General features: G+C 29.9%; 1 protein-coding gene across 1 annotated transcript; it reads right to left on the minus strand.

The window, feature by feature from the left end:
- Window positions 1-299: 299 nt before the first annotated feature.
- LOC142619660 (uncharacterized) lies at window positions 300-1,064 on the minus strand. The gene is made up of 2 exons (XM_075792906.1): window positions 659-1,064; window positions 300-565 (listed from the first exon to the last, which is right to left on the minus strand). Exons 1-2 carry the CDS (start codon window positions 1,062-1,064, stop codon window positions 300-302), a joined length of 672 nt encoding a protein of 223 aa, XP_075649021.1.
- Between the last annotated feature and the right edge of the window lie 14,301 nt (window positions 1,065-15,365).

Raw genomic sequence — 15,365 nt, forward strand, 5'->3', positions numbered from 1 at the left:
ATAAATTTTGATAGCACACATTTCAAAGACTGATAAGGCGAAAATGGTTAAAATTGTGCGCACCTTTCTTTTTGGGAATAGGGAAGATAAAGGTCTTGTTGAATTCCTTCAATAGCCAGCCATTGCAGAAAAAGCCCTGGACAGCAAACACTAGTTGATCACCAACTATATCCTAGTAGTGCTCATAGAAGAGCACTAGGAAGCCATCTGGCCCCGAGGCTTTAAGAGCCTTCATTCCAAACACTACCTTTTTAATCTCATCTCTAAAGGGGACTCTACAAAGCTTCAAATTATCTTGGTCAGTTACACAAGGTATTATCCAAAAAATATCTATGAATATCCTCCCGATCTCTGATCCAAGACTCGTTTTCCAGCTTGATTTCCGAAATGTAGTTCATTCTCCTTCTAATGATGGTTGAAAGGTCGAAGAATCTAGAATTGCAATCTCCTTCCTTAACCCACAGCTCTCTAGAAGTTTGCCGTAATCGCAATTCTTCCCTGGCTAGCCATTCATCAAGCTCTAAATTTAAAGATGCTTCAAGGTTCAAGTTCTCTTTTGTGGGCGCTGCTTGTTGAATCTTCAATAGCTTGTCTTAGAGGTCTTTAATTTTTTCCTTTGTATTCCCAAAGGAGTTTTTGTTCCACCTCACTAACTCACCACTAGTTACTGATAGTTTTTTTGCTAGCCTAAAACCATGGGAACCTTCCACCCTAGTTTGCCAGGTATTTTCCACCACCATTTTGCTCTCTTCTTCTTTGGTCCACATTGCTTCAAACCAGAAAGGTCGAGAGCCCCTCTCAGTTTCCAAATTGGTATCCAGCATAATCGGATTATGGTTCGAATTAGAGTTACAGAGATGTCTAACCCCTGCCTTGGGGAATAAGGTCTGCCGACCTTGATCACATAAACACTGATCCAGTCTTTCTCTTATGTTGGCCAAACCTTCTCTTCTATATGACCATGTGAAGGAAGGGCCAATGAATCCTAAATCAATGGCACTCGAATTCATCATGAAATCGCTGAGGCAATTATTTGGGCACTCTGCAACTATTCTCCACCACATTTTTCCCTAGCCCGCTTTATGCAATTAAAATCCCCAATCACAACCCAGAGGCCTGAAAAGGCAGCCACCATGCTGTCAAGCAAAACCCAAAAATTCTTCTTTTTAGACCTCTGGTACGGACCATAGATGGCAAAAAGAAGCCAAGGGGCTTCAGGGGGGTCCGAATACACCAAAGCAACTATCATATTCTTATCAGAGAAAACCACTTCTAACTCCACACCCATTCTCCAAAAAAGAGCAAGACCACCAGATTTCCCAACTGAATCAACGCACCAAGAATCTACAAACTTTAATCTATTACAAATGCTTTTTACCTTTGGAGTTTTAATTTTTGTTCCAGATTTCCTTGCTTGTGCCCACGGTGTCAAATTTCATACTTTAAACAAATGAATCTCTTATTTTAAATGGCTTTATTTCATGATCACGCTCAACTTGTGGTTCACATTAAAACATAAAAGATGTGAGGTAACTTAATTCTCAACCAAAAAAAAACTGATATGTAAATGAGGTACAATTTGAGAAGGGGAAGAAATTATGTGACGTAATGCAACGTAAGCCAAAAATTCTAAATAAGATGCTACTGTTACACAATTGTAGATAAAATGCTACTTTAACACAATTATTAAAAAAAATTACAATTACAATACTAGGTAATGGTTTTTTTTTTTTTTTTTTGGTGCTTTTAAGTAAAATGGATCAACATATGACATATGGCATGCTGGGTGTAAATGCTCTAAGTTAGTGGATTTAGAATAAGCCAAAAACTCTTTTTTGCAAGTAGTTTAGAAACTCTTTTTTTAGTTTGTTTGCCTTACTTGGGGCAAATTACGGCATAGTAGTTTTTCCTTTGAATAAATTGTTCATTTGTTCTCCATTTCTACGCCAACTCATATGTTTGTTTATTTATATTTCTTATTTTCTATTATTTTGTGAATTGTTGAATTGCGGTATATATATAAAACTAATCTTGCGGATCATGTAATTGAGGCAAATCGATAATTTATTAATAATAATTTCATGCATATTTAATAAACAAGAAATTTTTTTCAATTTTCCTTCTTTTATAAACCCTTAGAGAATATAAAATCGCATCCCTTTTCATTCCATTTCGTATTTTATAAACTTCCAAACATTGTACGAGTATGTTAAAGAAGATGAGTAGGTTTACATTTCCTTACATTTTAACACCAAAAAAAAAAAAAGTTTATAATAAAAATAAAAACATGAAAGAAGTATCTTAACTATTAACAGCCATGGCAAATGGTCAAGTCAAGTCGGATTTGAGTCAGGTTGATCGGGTTGCAAGTCAAACAAGCTGGGTTAAAAAACGAGCCATATTAAATGGGACAGGCCAACCGGGTTGCATGCAGGTTTGAATAGTATTTCTTTCCTCTACTACTTAGCACTCCCTCCGTTCCAATTTGTTTGCCCTGTTTGAAACGTCAAACTTTTTAAAAAAACATCATTTATTATCTTATTTGCCTTAAAAAAATATATAAGTTTCCAAAATTACCCTTAAATAAATTTATCAACTTTTTAAAAAAAACATAATTATTCTTAATGAGGCAACTAAGACGGTGCCCCAATTAAATTGATTTATTTAAATATTTGTTAGTTTTCTTTTCAAATATTTTTGAAAATAAAGTAGGGGTATAATAGTAACATTAGTGAATTAATAACTTTTATTTTTAGAAACAGGACAATATTTTAAAACATCCCAAAATGAAATAGAGAACAAACAAACTGGGACAAAGGGAGCATTTAAATTAGTGTTAGACGTTTAGTAGTGTAGACGTGGCTACTAAATGGCTATAGTGTTAGTGCAGTGCTTTGTGTCTTTATCTCTATGCACCTAGCACCTTCGCATGTAGTCTAAATATCTTTTAGAAGAAAAAAAAAATATATATATATATATATATATATATATATATATATATATATATATAGGTTTCGGGTCGTGTTGACCCTATACATGGCAAATGGTTAGGTCAAGTCGGGTCAAGTTTGCCCATATTTTTCACATTAAAAAATATATAAATGCCAAATTTTTAGTGCACAATGTACCTTCACATTCTCAGGCAAAAGATGTTATCAATATGAAGTAAGAAATTTTTTTCCAATGAACTTGATTCAAATGCAACAATAGTTACTGGAATGCTCATGGGATCTCGTGCCATTAAAGAGAGCTTTCGGAAACTGATTATAATGTTCTTTCCACCAAGAGAGAACTTACAACTTTGGATTTTGCCTTTTGCTAAGTCTAAGCTCTTCTAAATATAAGTCCAATTGAGATTTTTTTTGTTTTGACTTTTGATCGGTCACTATTGAATTCTTTTAATTTTTTTTTTTTTTTTACTGTTTTGTCACTTTGTGGCCGGGTTTGTGCTATTTAGATAGATATTACTATATTAGCTAGACAAAATTGGACATGTTGTTAGTAATAGTTAGTAGTCTTTGAAGTAGAACTTACTTAGCATTTAGTAGTCTTAGTTAATAAATGTTACAACTAGAAATAGAGCGTACTAGTTAGTAGTTAGTGTTGCTTACTTAGTAGTGTAGTTTGTGTAGACACTAAACAGTAGATGCTTTAGGAGTTAGCTTTTCTTCTGTATTTTTTTCCCTTTCATTTGACTCTTTTTTTTGTTAATAAATAGGGGCACAACACACAAGTTCATTATGCCTTTTATGATAATGTTATGCACCTAGGAGTAGTCTAGCACACCCTGCCATGTAGTTTTTAAATATTTTTTAGGTAAAAAAAAAACGGGTGGGCCACGGGTTAGGTCGGGTTGGCCCACAAAATAAAAACGATTGGGCCATGGGTTGGCCCATATTTAATTCATGCAAAAAAATGGAGTTCGGATTGGGCCAAAACGGGAGAGTTCAAGTTAGGTCAGCAAATTTCAGCCCATTTTACCATGTCTAATTGTTAGCATTACCATTGATCTCCTAATAAATATTGTAGGGAGCAAAAAGCCGAGATGGGCCCTTCGGTAGCAAGCTTGGGTTGGATTTTGATCCTAATACAATTAATTTCTTAAAGATGGATGTGCAGGTCAACACTTTGGTTCCTAGGATTACCAACTTGGTGATTAAAGAGAAAATTTGAGTCCAGGACTTGGTTAACAATAATGAGAACTAAATGAAAACAAAGTTCTTATCTATCTTCCTCCTCGACCAAGCCGAGGATCTTTTTTATACAACTTTGAGCTATAATTTCTATCCTAAACCTCTTTCTTGCTTTTTTTTCTCTAATCCTTGTTCATGTAGGATCTTCCCCCTTTTATAGCCCTTCGATTTACATCTCAGCCTTCCACTTGGAGGGCTGCTAATAATCTTCTCCTTGATACCTGTCCCATCCTTACATGGCTGGTGATGGTAGACTAGGGTACAAGTTATGCTTGATACTGCTCAGGGGGTCATTCGATCATTAATGCGGCAAGCTGGGTTGTTGTGGTGTATTTAATGTAGAGGTGATGGTTGCTTTACTTGGAAGTTTCCTCTGCCTGCACTTGTCACCATGCCTTTCTATGGTTATCTATCTCTCTTCCTCCTCGTTCCCATGAGGTGCACTTTATGGGGCCTCCACGGGTGAAAAAATACTCCTCGAGTTGTCGAGCTAGTATGAGCACATCATCTTAGCTAGGTTGGGCCTAGTTTTGACGGTAAATTGAGTCCAATTACTCCTCGGGCATGCTTGGGCGAGGGTGCTTCCACCCACAAATATAATTGGTAGAAGAAAAATATTAATTGCAAGGTAAGATTATCTATAAGAAATATTATTTTATAAGTAAAAAAGCTATGGTAATATGCAAATTGTATATATTATTATATTTGTTATTGTGGGTGTATATATTTATATCCGGTTAGATTATGCAACATTGATATCATTCATATATTATAAAAGATTTTTCAAAAAAAAAAATGGTTTAACATATTAATTAATATTAGAGATACGCATTCTAAATAATAGAACAAGGTTGGGTTCTCAAGACTAATAAAACACTAGTGATTGTATATATTGAAAAGAGTTTTTTTTAATTTGATTAGTTTAAATAAATATAATTATATAAACACAATAAACATTCTTAAATAAATATTCTTATCAATTGTATGTCATTTTGCATACTTTCCATGTAATGTATATACAAGAATTTGCATATTAAGAAAAATAGCATGTAACACATGTATATGTATGGATATATTCGAAATTAAACAATTTTTATCATAAAAATATAAATAATTAGTCAAATAATTTTTTTTTTTAAAGTAAACGTGATTAGTCACATATTAAAATTCTTACCCAAATTTAATACTACCTATGATCATATTTTTTTCTAATTTTTAATAAGATAGAATGTATGGTAATCTTTGTTGTGTGGTGATTTTTATTAAATATATGTGATTTTTTATTTTTTTATTTTATAATTCATTAATAGTAGATTCTTAATATTTTGAACTCATTAGCTCACTTGGTACAAATATTTAAAAATTTAAATAGACACATGACACAAACTTAAGTAGATAGTTATGATGTGGTCCCTACATAAATTTCGATACATGGCACAAATTTGGATTTTAATTTCAAATCTATTTGAACTTTCTCTAAGTTTTGCCTATTAATATATATATATATATATATATATGTGTGTGTGTGTGTGTGTGTGTTTGGATTTTATTAACTTATGATTATATATATTGAAAAGAGTCATTTGTAATTTGACTAGTTTAAATAATTATTCTTATATAAGCACAATAAATATCCTTAAATAAATAGTCTTATCAATTGTACGCCATTTTGCATACTTTCCATGTAATGTATATAGAAGGATTTGCGTATAAAAAAAAAATAACATGTAACACACGTATACATATGAATATATTTAAAATTAAACACAACTTTTATCATAAAAATATAAATAATTAGTCTTTTTTATAAAAAAGTAAATGTAATTAGTCGCATATTAAAATTCTTATCTAAATTTAATACTACTTATGATCATTTTTTTTTCTAATTTTTAATAAGATAGAATGTATGGTAAACTTGGTTGTGTGGTGATTTTTATTAAATATATGTGATTAAATTTTTTTATATATAGTTCATTAATAGTAGATTCTTAATATTTTGCACGCATTAACTCACTTGACACAAATATTAAAAAACTTAAATAGACACATAGCACAAACTTAAGTAAATAATTATAATGTGGTTGTCACATAAATTTCGACACATGGAGCAAAATTGGACTCTAATTTCAAATTTAATTGAACTTTATTTGAGTTTTGCCAATTAATATATATATGTGCGTGTGTGTGTGTGTGTGGATTATGTAGGGGCACTAAAAATAAAAGCTCAAGCCCACTTAAAATAGTGTATTTAGAACAACAATTGCAAATAATACTCTCCTCGGGCGAGTCCAAGGATAAATCTCTTATTAATAAGTTAAGCTCATGTCCCTTTAGAAGGTAATCCTTAATTTTCTCACTTGTTTCTTTTTTCTTGGAAACTATTTATCCCTTTTTTTTGGGGGGTTTCCTTTCTTTTATAGTCCCTTCCTTAGCATCCCAGCCCTCCACATGTACTAGTTAGGTGATTCCTTAAGAGACTTGTCCCTTCAGGACCCTTTCGAAGGTGGTAGAGAGAGTTGTTAGCTGTAATGTTGCTATTTATGGGTCATTTCCTCATTAATGCAACTAGTTAGGTTGGTGCAAAGTATCAAATGCGGAGGTGGAAGGTGTCTTCTTCAGGTTGCTTCCTCCTACCTCCCTTGTAGGTCTCGTTTCCTCCCGTTGCTATCATTTCCCTTATCCTTGAGCTTCAAAGAGGTGTCAATCATCCTTTGGCTCTCTTGCTCTCCTCTAGTAGGCGCAACCCTTTGAGTTTGCCTATCTTTCTTCACTTGGATTGGACAAATTCGTCCTTGGATTGGGCTCCTCGGCCCTCGACTCTCCCATAGATTATATAAGCTTATGATTATATATATTGAAAATAGTCATTTGTAATTTGATTAGTTTAAATAAATATTCTTATATAAACACAATGAATATTCTTATCAATTGTATGCCATTTTGCATACTTTCCTTTTAATGTATATACAAGAATTTGCATATTAAAAAAAATAGCATGTAACTCATGTATACTTATGAATATATTTTAAATTAAACACAATTTTTATCATAAAAATATAAATAATTAGTCAAATTTTTTTTAAAAAAAGTAAACGTAATTAGCCACATATGAAAATTTTTACTCAAATTTAATATTACTTATGATCATTTTTTTCTCTAATTTTTAATAAGATAGAATGCGTGGTAATCTTTGTTGTGTAGTGATTTTTATTAAATACATGTGATTAATTTTTGTTTATTTTATATTTTATAGTTCATTAATAATAGATTCTTAGTATTTTGCATTCATTAACTCACTTGGTACAAATATTTAAAAACTTAAGTAGACATATGGCACAAACTTAAGTGGATAATTACAATGTGGTCTCTACATAAATTTAAACACATGACACAAAATTGAATACTAATTTCAAATTCTAATTAAACATTTTTTGAGTTTTGTCTATTAATATATATATATATATATATATATATATATATATATATATATATATATATATCAGAAGTTATAATATGAAATATGAAAGGAATTATCAAAGGTTTGTTTGTACTTTTTTTTTTCTTTTTTTGAGAATCAGGTTTGTTTGAATTTAAGTAACCCTCTCTGTTTTTCTTTTTTTCTTTTTTCTTTTTTTGAGGGGAAAATCTATAAATTCATTGAAATAAACCGGCTAAATCAGCCTAAAGTACATGAAAAACTTGTGATGGGGTTTCCTCCATTCACACTAGAAAGTCTTGAATGTTAAGTAACCCTCTCTGCATAAAACTTTTCACAATGTGTGATTAATGCATAAAAGGTGATGACAGTGATTAGTGACTATTAAATAATCGTACAATTGAGGGTTAACTCTTTTAAACCGATATCCATCAAAATCAAAACGAATGATAAAACTATTTGGGTACATCTTATATATTAAGCTTGGTCAATTCATAAATATCATGTATTCACGTTTGATGCAATTGCTTTACACGTAATATGATGATTGCCACGTTAATACTCACACAAACAAATGTGACATATATAAAAGATTTCACAATATTAGTCATAACAATTAAATCAATAAGTTTTTGTTAGTTCTCATCTAAGCTTACCGCTAATATTATTTTCTTATTTATCATTGACAATATGCTAAATCAGTTGTAAAAAAATTTATCAAATTTTGTGTGTTTATAGACTTTATCTACTCAACAAGCAAGGAAGGCTATGCATGTTGCTCTAGTGGTTCAAATGAATCCCCTTAATATATATATATATATATATATATATATATATATATATATATATATATATATATATATATAATATTTACCTTTAAAATATTTTTGCATGCTATTATCACATATCAGCCTAGCACAAAACCAAACAACAACACAAATTAACCCATCCTAAAACCAAACAACAACTAAGATCACATATCTCTCTCTAATCTAATCTATTGTCTTATTTTTATAAATCTCATCTCTCTTTTCTATCTACAACTACAAATGTTAGGTATTTTTGTAATTGTACTCTGATTATGTAATGTATTATAAACCCGATTTAAAATACTAATATTGCTATTTTTGTATGTATTCTAATAAATATTACTATTTACTCAAAATAAAATAAAAAATAAAAAACTATCTTGGTATTTCTAACTTTAAGAGTATAGAGTGAGTATCTATGAACTGTGAATATTTTTTCTCACTCTTTATTATAAAATTATATTATATATGTGTGAATGTGTGTGTCATATATTGATTGTATGTGTTCTTGTTGTTGTTGTTGTTGTTGTTGTTGTTGTGAATGTGTACATGTATAACTTTATATGATTTAATACCTAAGAAATACAAAGAGTTTGTTATATGTATGTGTATACTATTGTTATCATGTTTATTTTGTTATAAAGTTAGTGATTAAAAAAAGGTAAAGCTACTGAATTTCATGTATGGATGAGTACAGCCATATAAAAATTATCATGTATGGATGAGTATAGCTATATACTGATAATAAATTACCATGTAAAAAATTCGAAATATAAAAATTCGTAGAAATATAAATTGTAAAATTTCATATTTTTATATGTGAAAATTCTTGAAGACGCCGCAGCCAAAAACAAGATGTATAGGAACATGTTGGCGATAGGCACATTGCAATAACGTAACCTCAAGGGAACGTAACATATTATAACATCACCAATTCACCTCACCTATTTAAATTTGACAAAACCATCATTTTAGAATATGCAGTCGTTTTGTACGGTGGAGCCTTCTCTTTTTGGCAGTAGCAGTAGAGACAATGCTACAGTTAAGTCAGCGACGTGGTCTTTGGGCACAAGTTAATAGTTAATGTCATAATACAGCCATTGTTTTTTTGGGGGTAGCAGGAGACTGGAGACTTCCCTGCATTGACTCAGTGACTCAGGTCTTTCTTTTATTTTACCCTAAATAGAAAGCTATATTAATTATGTGGAGTTGAAGACTATATTAATTATACAGTCCAGATGTGTCCAAAATTTTGAAAAAATGAATCTTTCTCTTAAGAAAAATAATTACTCTTTTTCTTGTTCCTCCAAAAATTTGTATTAGATCTATTAAATTCTAATGTTGAAAAGATTCAAATTTTTAAAGAAGCAAAATTAGTCTCATAAATAAATAAGAAAAAAATTATAAGATTTTAAAAGACAATACAAATGTCTCATTTTTATTCACATTTTTTATTCTATAACAATTTTCGTATTAAGTTTTGTGTAATCTTATATGAAAGAATCTATCTAATTGATCATAATGTTAAGAAACTATCAATAATAAAAGAATATAAAATTAGGAAGTTCAACTTTTCAAAAAAAAAATTAGGAAGTTCAAAAGAGAATATTAAATCAAGAATATTTATATGGTGTTAGTTTACTCACTTCAAAAAAAATTGATATTTTAAACAGAGAGAGAGAGGGGTTTTACCGTTTTAGACCGGTGTTGATTACTTTTAATCAAATTAGTCTGATTTGATTATTTAACCAATTATGATTTGGATGGATATGTGATTAGCATCAATACGCAACCAATATGGAATGTAAATAAAGTATAAAAATATAAAATACACGTCAATATGGTTATAAAAAAAAATCCTAACAAAAAAAAAAACCTCCGAGGGTTTATCGATAACCCTCCAACGGAAGAATCTACTAATAAAAATGACGTTTGAAATATAGAATTACTAATAAAAATGACGTTTGAAATATAGAATTACCCAATATTAGCCCTTGACGAGCAGCTCATAACCCTACCATTAAACTAGCAATAATTTTGTATTCCCTAACCGAATGATGAAATGACAGACAAAAAGTCACAAGAAATATTTACATATATTTCAAGAAAATATATAACTATTAAATTAATAAGAAGAATTCTTAGAATCCACCAAAAAGAAAAACAGAAATCTCTTTGAAATTTCATTTGTTAGAGATATATCAGCTCACTAGCATAAGTCCAAGCCTAATTCTACTTTGTGTGCAAGCCAAGTTTCCTACTTGTACTAGAAGTCTATTAGTTTAGGGTTTAGTCTACTATATATACACATGTTATGGTTCATTGTAACAAAGGATTTGTACTACACTCTAATATATTATTGATGTAGCCCTTTAGGGTTTCCTCCGTGGATGTAGGCCGTTAGGTATACTTTATGTTTTTGCTTCCGCATCCATACTAGTATATTCAACATGATGTATCAATACTAATATTTAACATCATTAATTAAATTTTGAGAATTCAAGTAGCCTAAAAACACAATATAAATACTAAGGGCTCGTTTGGTTTAGAAATAACTCAATTTTCATAACTCAGTTTTCAAAACTCTTAACTCAAATCCAAAACTGATAACTCTTAACTCAAACCTCACCTTCACTCAAAAAATGCAAAACACTTGTTTGGTTTAAAAACTTAGTTACATATCACATTCTAATAACTCAACTTTTTGCCAAAACTGTGGACCCCACCCACTGAAAATCAGTCTCAGTTTTTGAAAACACTCAAATGTTGTTTCCAAATTCCATCACTCAAACTCAAATTTTTTTAGTTTTGAGTGATGGAACAAGTACTCAAAACCAAGCCAAACACAAGATTTTTTGTGTGACTCACGCATTTTGGAAACTCAATAATGAAAACTGAGTGATATCACTCAAAATAAAATCAATGTAATCCAAACAAGCTCTAAAGAACTCATTGGACAATTAGAAAACCCTAGAAAATCTTTAATAGAAAATTTTGAGAAAATTATGAAATCAAATCTTGTGGACTCTAAGAAACCTCTTACGCTCTGTTTGTTTCAATGGAAAATATTGTGTAAAGATAGTTTTCCTTATTTTCTAGTGTTTGGTAGCATAAAAAAAGATGAGTAAAAGGAAAACTATCTTTGGTCAACATAAAAAGTATGGCTTATTTTTAGAGATTGTTTTCCATTAAATTCTTTTGGAAAACAACTTTATCTCACAACCAGCTAAATAAAGAAAGTTAAGAGGTTGTTTTTCAACTCATTTAAAGTTGCTACCAAACATTGGAAAATGAGATATTTTTCTAGAAAATACTTTATAGAAAATAACTCATTTTCTAGAAAATATCATTGTTGAAACAAAGTTAGAATATAAAAAACCTTATTATGACTCTTAAATTTAAAATTATAACAAAAATGTTAATTACCATAAATAGAAAAATTGATTAAACTCAAAATAGAAGCCTAATCGAAAGTATTTGCCTAAAAAGCGAACATGGGTATAAAGCAATGAGTTTTGATCATCTTGGGGATTCCCCTCCGGTCATCATATTTGACTTGATTACATCACAAAACCCCCACAATCAATTCCTATTCCCATGGAAATCCCTCAAAAGATCTTCACTTCTGTCAGTCCAAGGTTACCTAAGGAACTGTCATCCATGTTAACCTTTATGCAACCTACTTAGGGTGTGGCCCAAAAGAAAAGATCCACATTGGAGAGACGTTGGAAAAGTTTGGTTGAAGGATCGGGGCCACTGATAAAAATTTCAATGTTTTTTGCTAACTATTATGGATGAGCTCCTTGGATGAATGTGAATTTAGTTAGAGATCAGGCTGTGCATTTTATTGACTATGATTGTCTGCTTGTAATAACTGTTATTAATTTGTCTACTTCTATTTCAAAATTGACCAATGTTGATACCAACCTACTTCTCGTTGACAATGTGATCTTTATGCCTAATTTTAATTTTGGTAAAATACTATTTTGATTTCTAAACTGTATTTAATTTTTTTTTTTCATTCCTAAACTAAAAAAAAAAAATTGTTTTTCACCCCTAAACTTATGAAAAATCGTCTTTCATTCCTAAACTATTAAAAATATTTTACTTTCTATCGTCTTAAATTTTTTTTAAAAAAAAAATTCATACCTAAACTATTTAAAAATTTAACTTTTATCTCTAAACTATTGAAAATATTTTACTTTCTGTCCTTGTATATATTTTTTTTTAAATCATTCCTAAACTATTGAACTAAAAAAATTCTTTTTTGATCCTTATTTTTGCCTTTAAATTTTTTTTTTTAAAACTATTTACAAAATTTAAAGATAAAAAATGAGCTCTTTAAAATTTAGGGGACTAAGAGTACTCACATCTATTAGTGTATAATAGAAAAATGCATAAATTTTACACATTTTTACCTAAAAGTAACCCATATCAATAAGTGTACTATTATGTAAATTTACAAATTTATTACACTAATCATATAAATTTATACTGATAATATTCATTTCATTTCTTTTAAAAAAAATTTCTTTATGTATCCAAAGGATGAAAGAGAAAAGTGGACGGTAATTTGTAGTATTTTACATATCTAAATTATGAAAGAGGAAATTCGACGGTGGTTAATTTATAGTATTTTTCCATTCGTAATGAAAAAAGGGGTTGAGGGGATCCGTATATGTTGTTCAGGTCGATCAGAAGGCGCATCTTCTTTTTTTCTAAGACAACGAGATCCTTATGAGTGCCGTCTTTGTTGAATTGTCAATGAGGTATTTTCCTAGATGATCATGAAACAATGAGATTTGACAGCAAGAGAGAACCATGTCTGCAGTTGAGTTAACGGACCAATTCGTCTGATGCCACATGCCTGAAATTTCCTATTCTTTGAAGTCATGTGGAGCTTGCGACCTTGACGCTATCTTCAACTGCCCAATTTTTAACTCCAAGTTGACTAAACTTTCTCAATTGTGTGTGTTAATTAAAACAATTTTCAACTTCTTTACAAAAATAGTAACATTTTCAATGACGTTTTGAAAGATAGGCAAATGAAATGATAGTGGATGTTGATTTTATGCAACTAGTACCTGAATGGGTGTAATTAATATTATCTCCTCTGTGTAAAAAAATGGACCTCAAAATGACATTGTAATTTACGAATTTAACGTAATGATTGTCTTTGACATCGCAACCACAAGCCTGATATCCATGGCGTTAAAGGAACAATGGTTGAGCTATATACGCAGCCTATGCCACTTGCCAGATTCATTCAATTAGCGCTTCTTCTTTTTCGATGTCCAATGACTCCAATTAGATCTTTTTGATAATGATGTCCACTTAGCTCTTAATAGTTAATAATTGAACATCCAACGAAAACCATATGCATATTTAAAATGTCGTGAACATACATTCTCAAAAAAAAAAAGAGAAGAAAAAAAAGGGTATAAGTCATCCAGATTAATTAGGTTCATCGTATTTGGTTTAGCAAAAAAATAAAGGTTCATCGTATTTGATTCTTTAAAAAAATTAAAATTAAGATTAAGTCCATAGATGGGTCCTAAACTTCAAGAATTATGGAAGAAAAGAATTTGTCACCCGGTTTTGCAGCACTATCCCATTAAAAAATATAAAAACCTTCTTTCATTATATTGTGAAACCTAATTTGAACAATATTCATAATTGCAAAAGTCAAATATTATAGTTCGCTTTCTCATCATCTGTAAATCAAATAAAGATCATTTTTATTGTTTTATTACATGCCCAATATTCTTTTAGCTGATTATCAAAAAATATATATATATATTCATTCTTTTAGCTAAAAAAAAAACTTAGTTATGTTTTGCCACGTAAAAATAAAGTTCAGAACTTCCATATCTTTCTAACTAACATGTTTCCATGTAAAGATTTAAATAAATTAAAAAAAGCAAAAAAATACCAAATGAATCATTTAGGTGTAATCTAGATAATACTAGAACAACATCTAAATCCCAAAATTTCAGACTGTTAACGTTAGATCCAAAAATCCAAAGAGTTGAAGTGCCAAACTTACAATTTTTTTAAAACAAATCAAGTAATTTGAATATTGAAAAAATAGAAAAAGTTGACAAATAAGCTTTTTTTTTTTTGGTAACCAAGCCGACTAATAAGTTTATACTAGTAACACCAGAAATTAGTTAAAATGGGTTCTATGCATTTATCTTTTGGGAGAGACCACTGACCATAGGAATGGCCTAGATGATTATTTTATCTTTTTGAATCTTTTACGCCAACATTCAATTTTGGGGGACATAATTTGTTTAGCCTAAAATTTTAAATCTTGTTGCCTTTTGCTATAGCTTTTGGTGGAAATTACAGTGTATTTTTGTATTATCCTCTCTTTTTTGTGTGCGCGTTTTTTTTTTTTAATGTCAAGACATAATTAAATAAATTTATTATATATCTTAATATAATATTTAAACAATTTTAACTTATAAGGGGTCATTTATATGTAGCTCCATTGTTGGTAAGACCGGGAGATTAGGCTACCCACACTTGTGTGTATATTTAGGAAACTATTATATTAGTAGATTCCAATTAGTTCAATTGATAAAGTTTATTATTGTCAAATAAGAAATTTGAAGTTTGAATATCATCTACACTTAAAACTTATTGATATCTTAGTTTGATAATAAAAATCAATTATCATGAAACGAACTCCATAAGTTAAAATTATATCGTATTTATCAAACAAAAAAAAGAAAGACCATATTATATGTGACCCCAAGTGAAGTAATGAATTGAAATTGAAGGAATCTAAGTTTAGAATGGATAATACTTAAGTATAAATATATATATATAATACACATAAAACATATATGTTCGCACAAAAATATATACACCTACACAATACTTTGGTTATCTATATAATACACATAAAACATTGTACTACAT

This window comes from Castanea sativa, chromosome 1, assembly GCF_040712315.1.
Source record: "Castanea sativa cultivar Marrone di Chiusa Pesio chromosome 1, ASM4071231v1".
In the NCBI taxonomy this organism is placed as follows: domain Eukaryota; kingdom Viridiplantae; phylum Streptophyta; class Magnoliopsida; order Fagales; family Fagaceae; genus Castanea; species Castanea sativa.

Bases quoted from the DNA above. Each gene is read 5' to 3' on its own strand.
- LOC142619660 (XM_075792906.1), bottom strand. From the start codon at position 1,064: ATGTGGTGGAGAATAGTTGCAGAGTGCCCAAATAATTGCCTCAGCGAT. The intron at 566-658 runs GTGAGTTAGTGA...TTCAACAAGCAG, and splicing joins AAAACTATCAGTAACTAGTG to CGCCCACAAAAGAGAACTTG.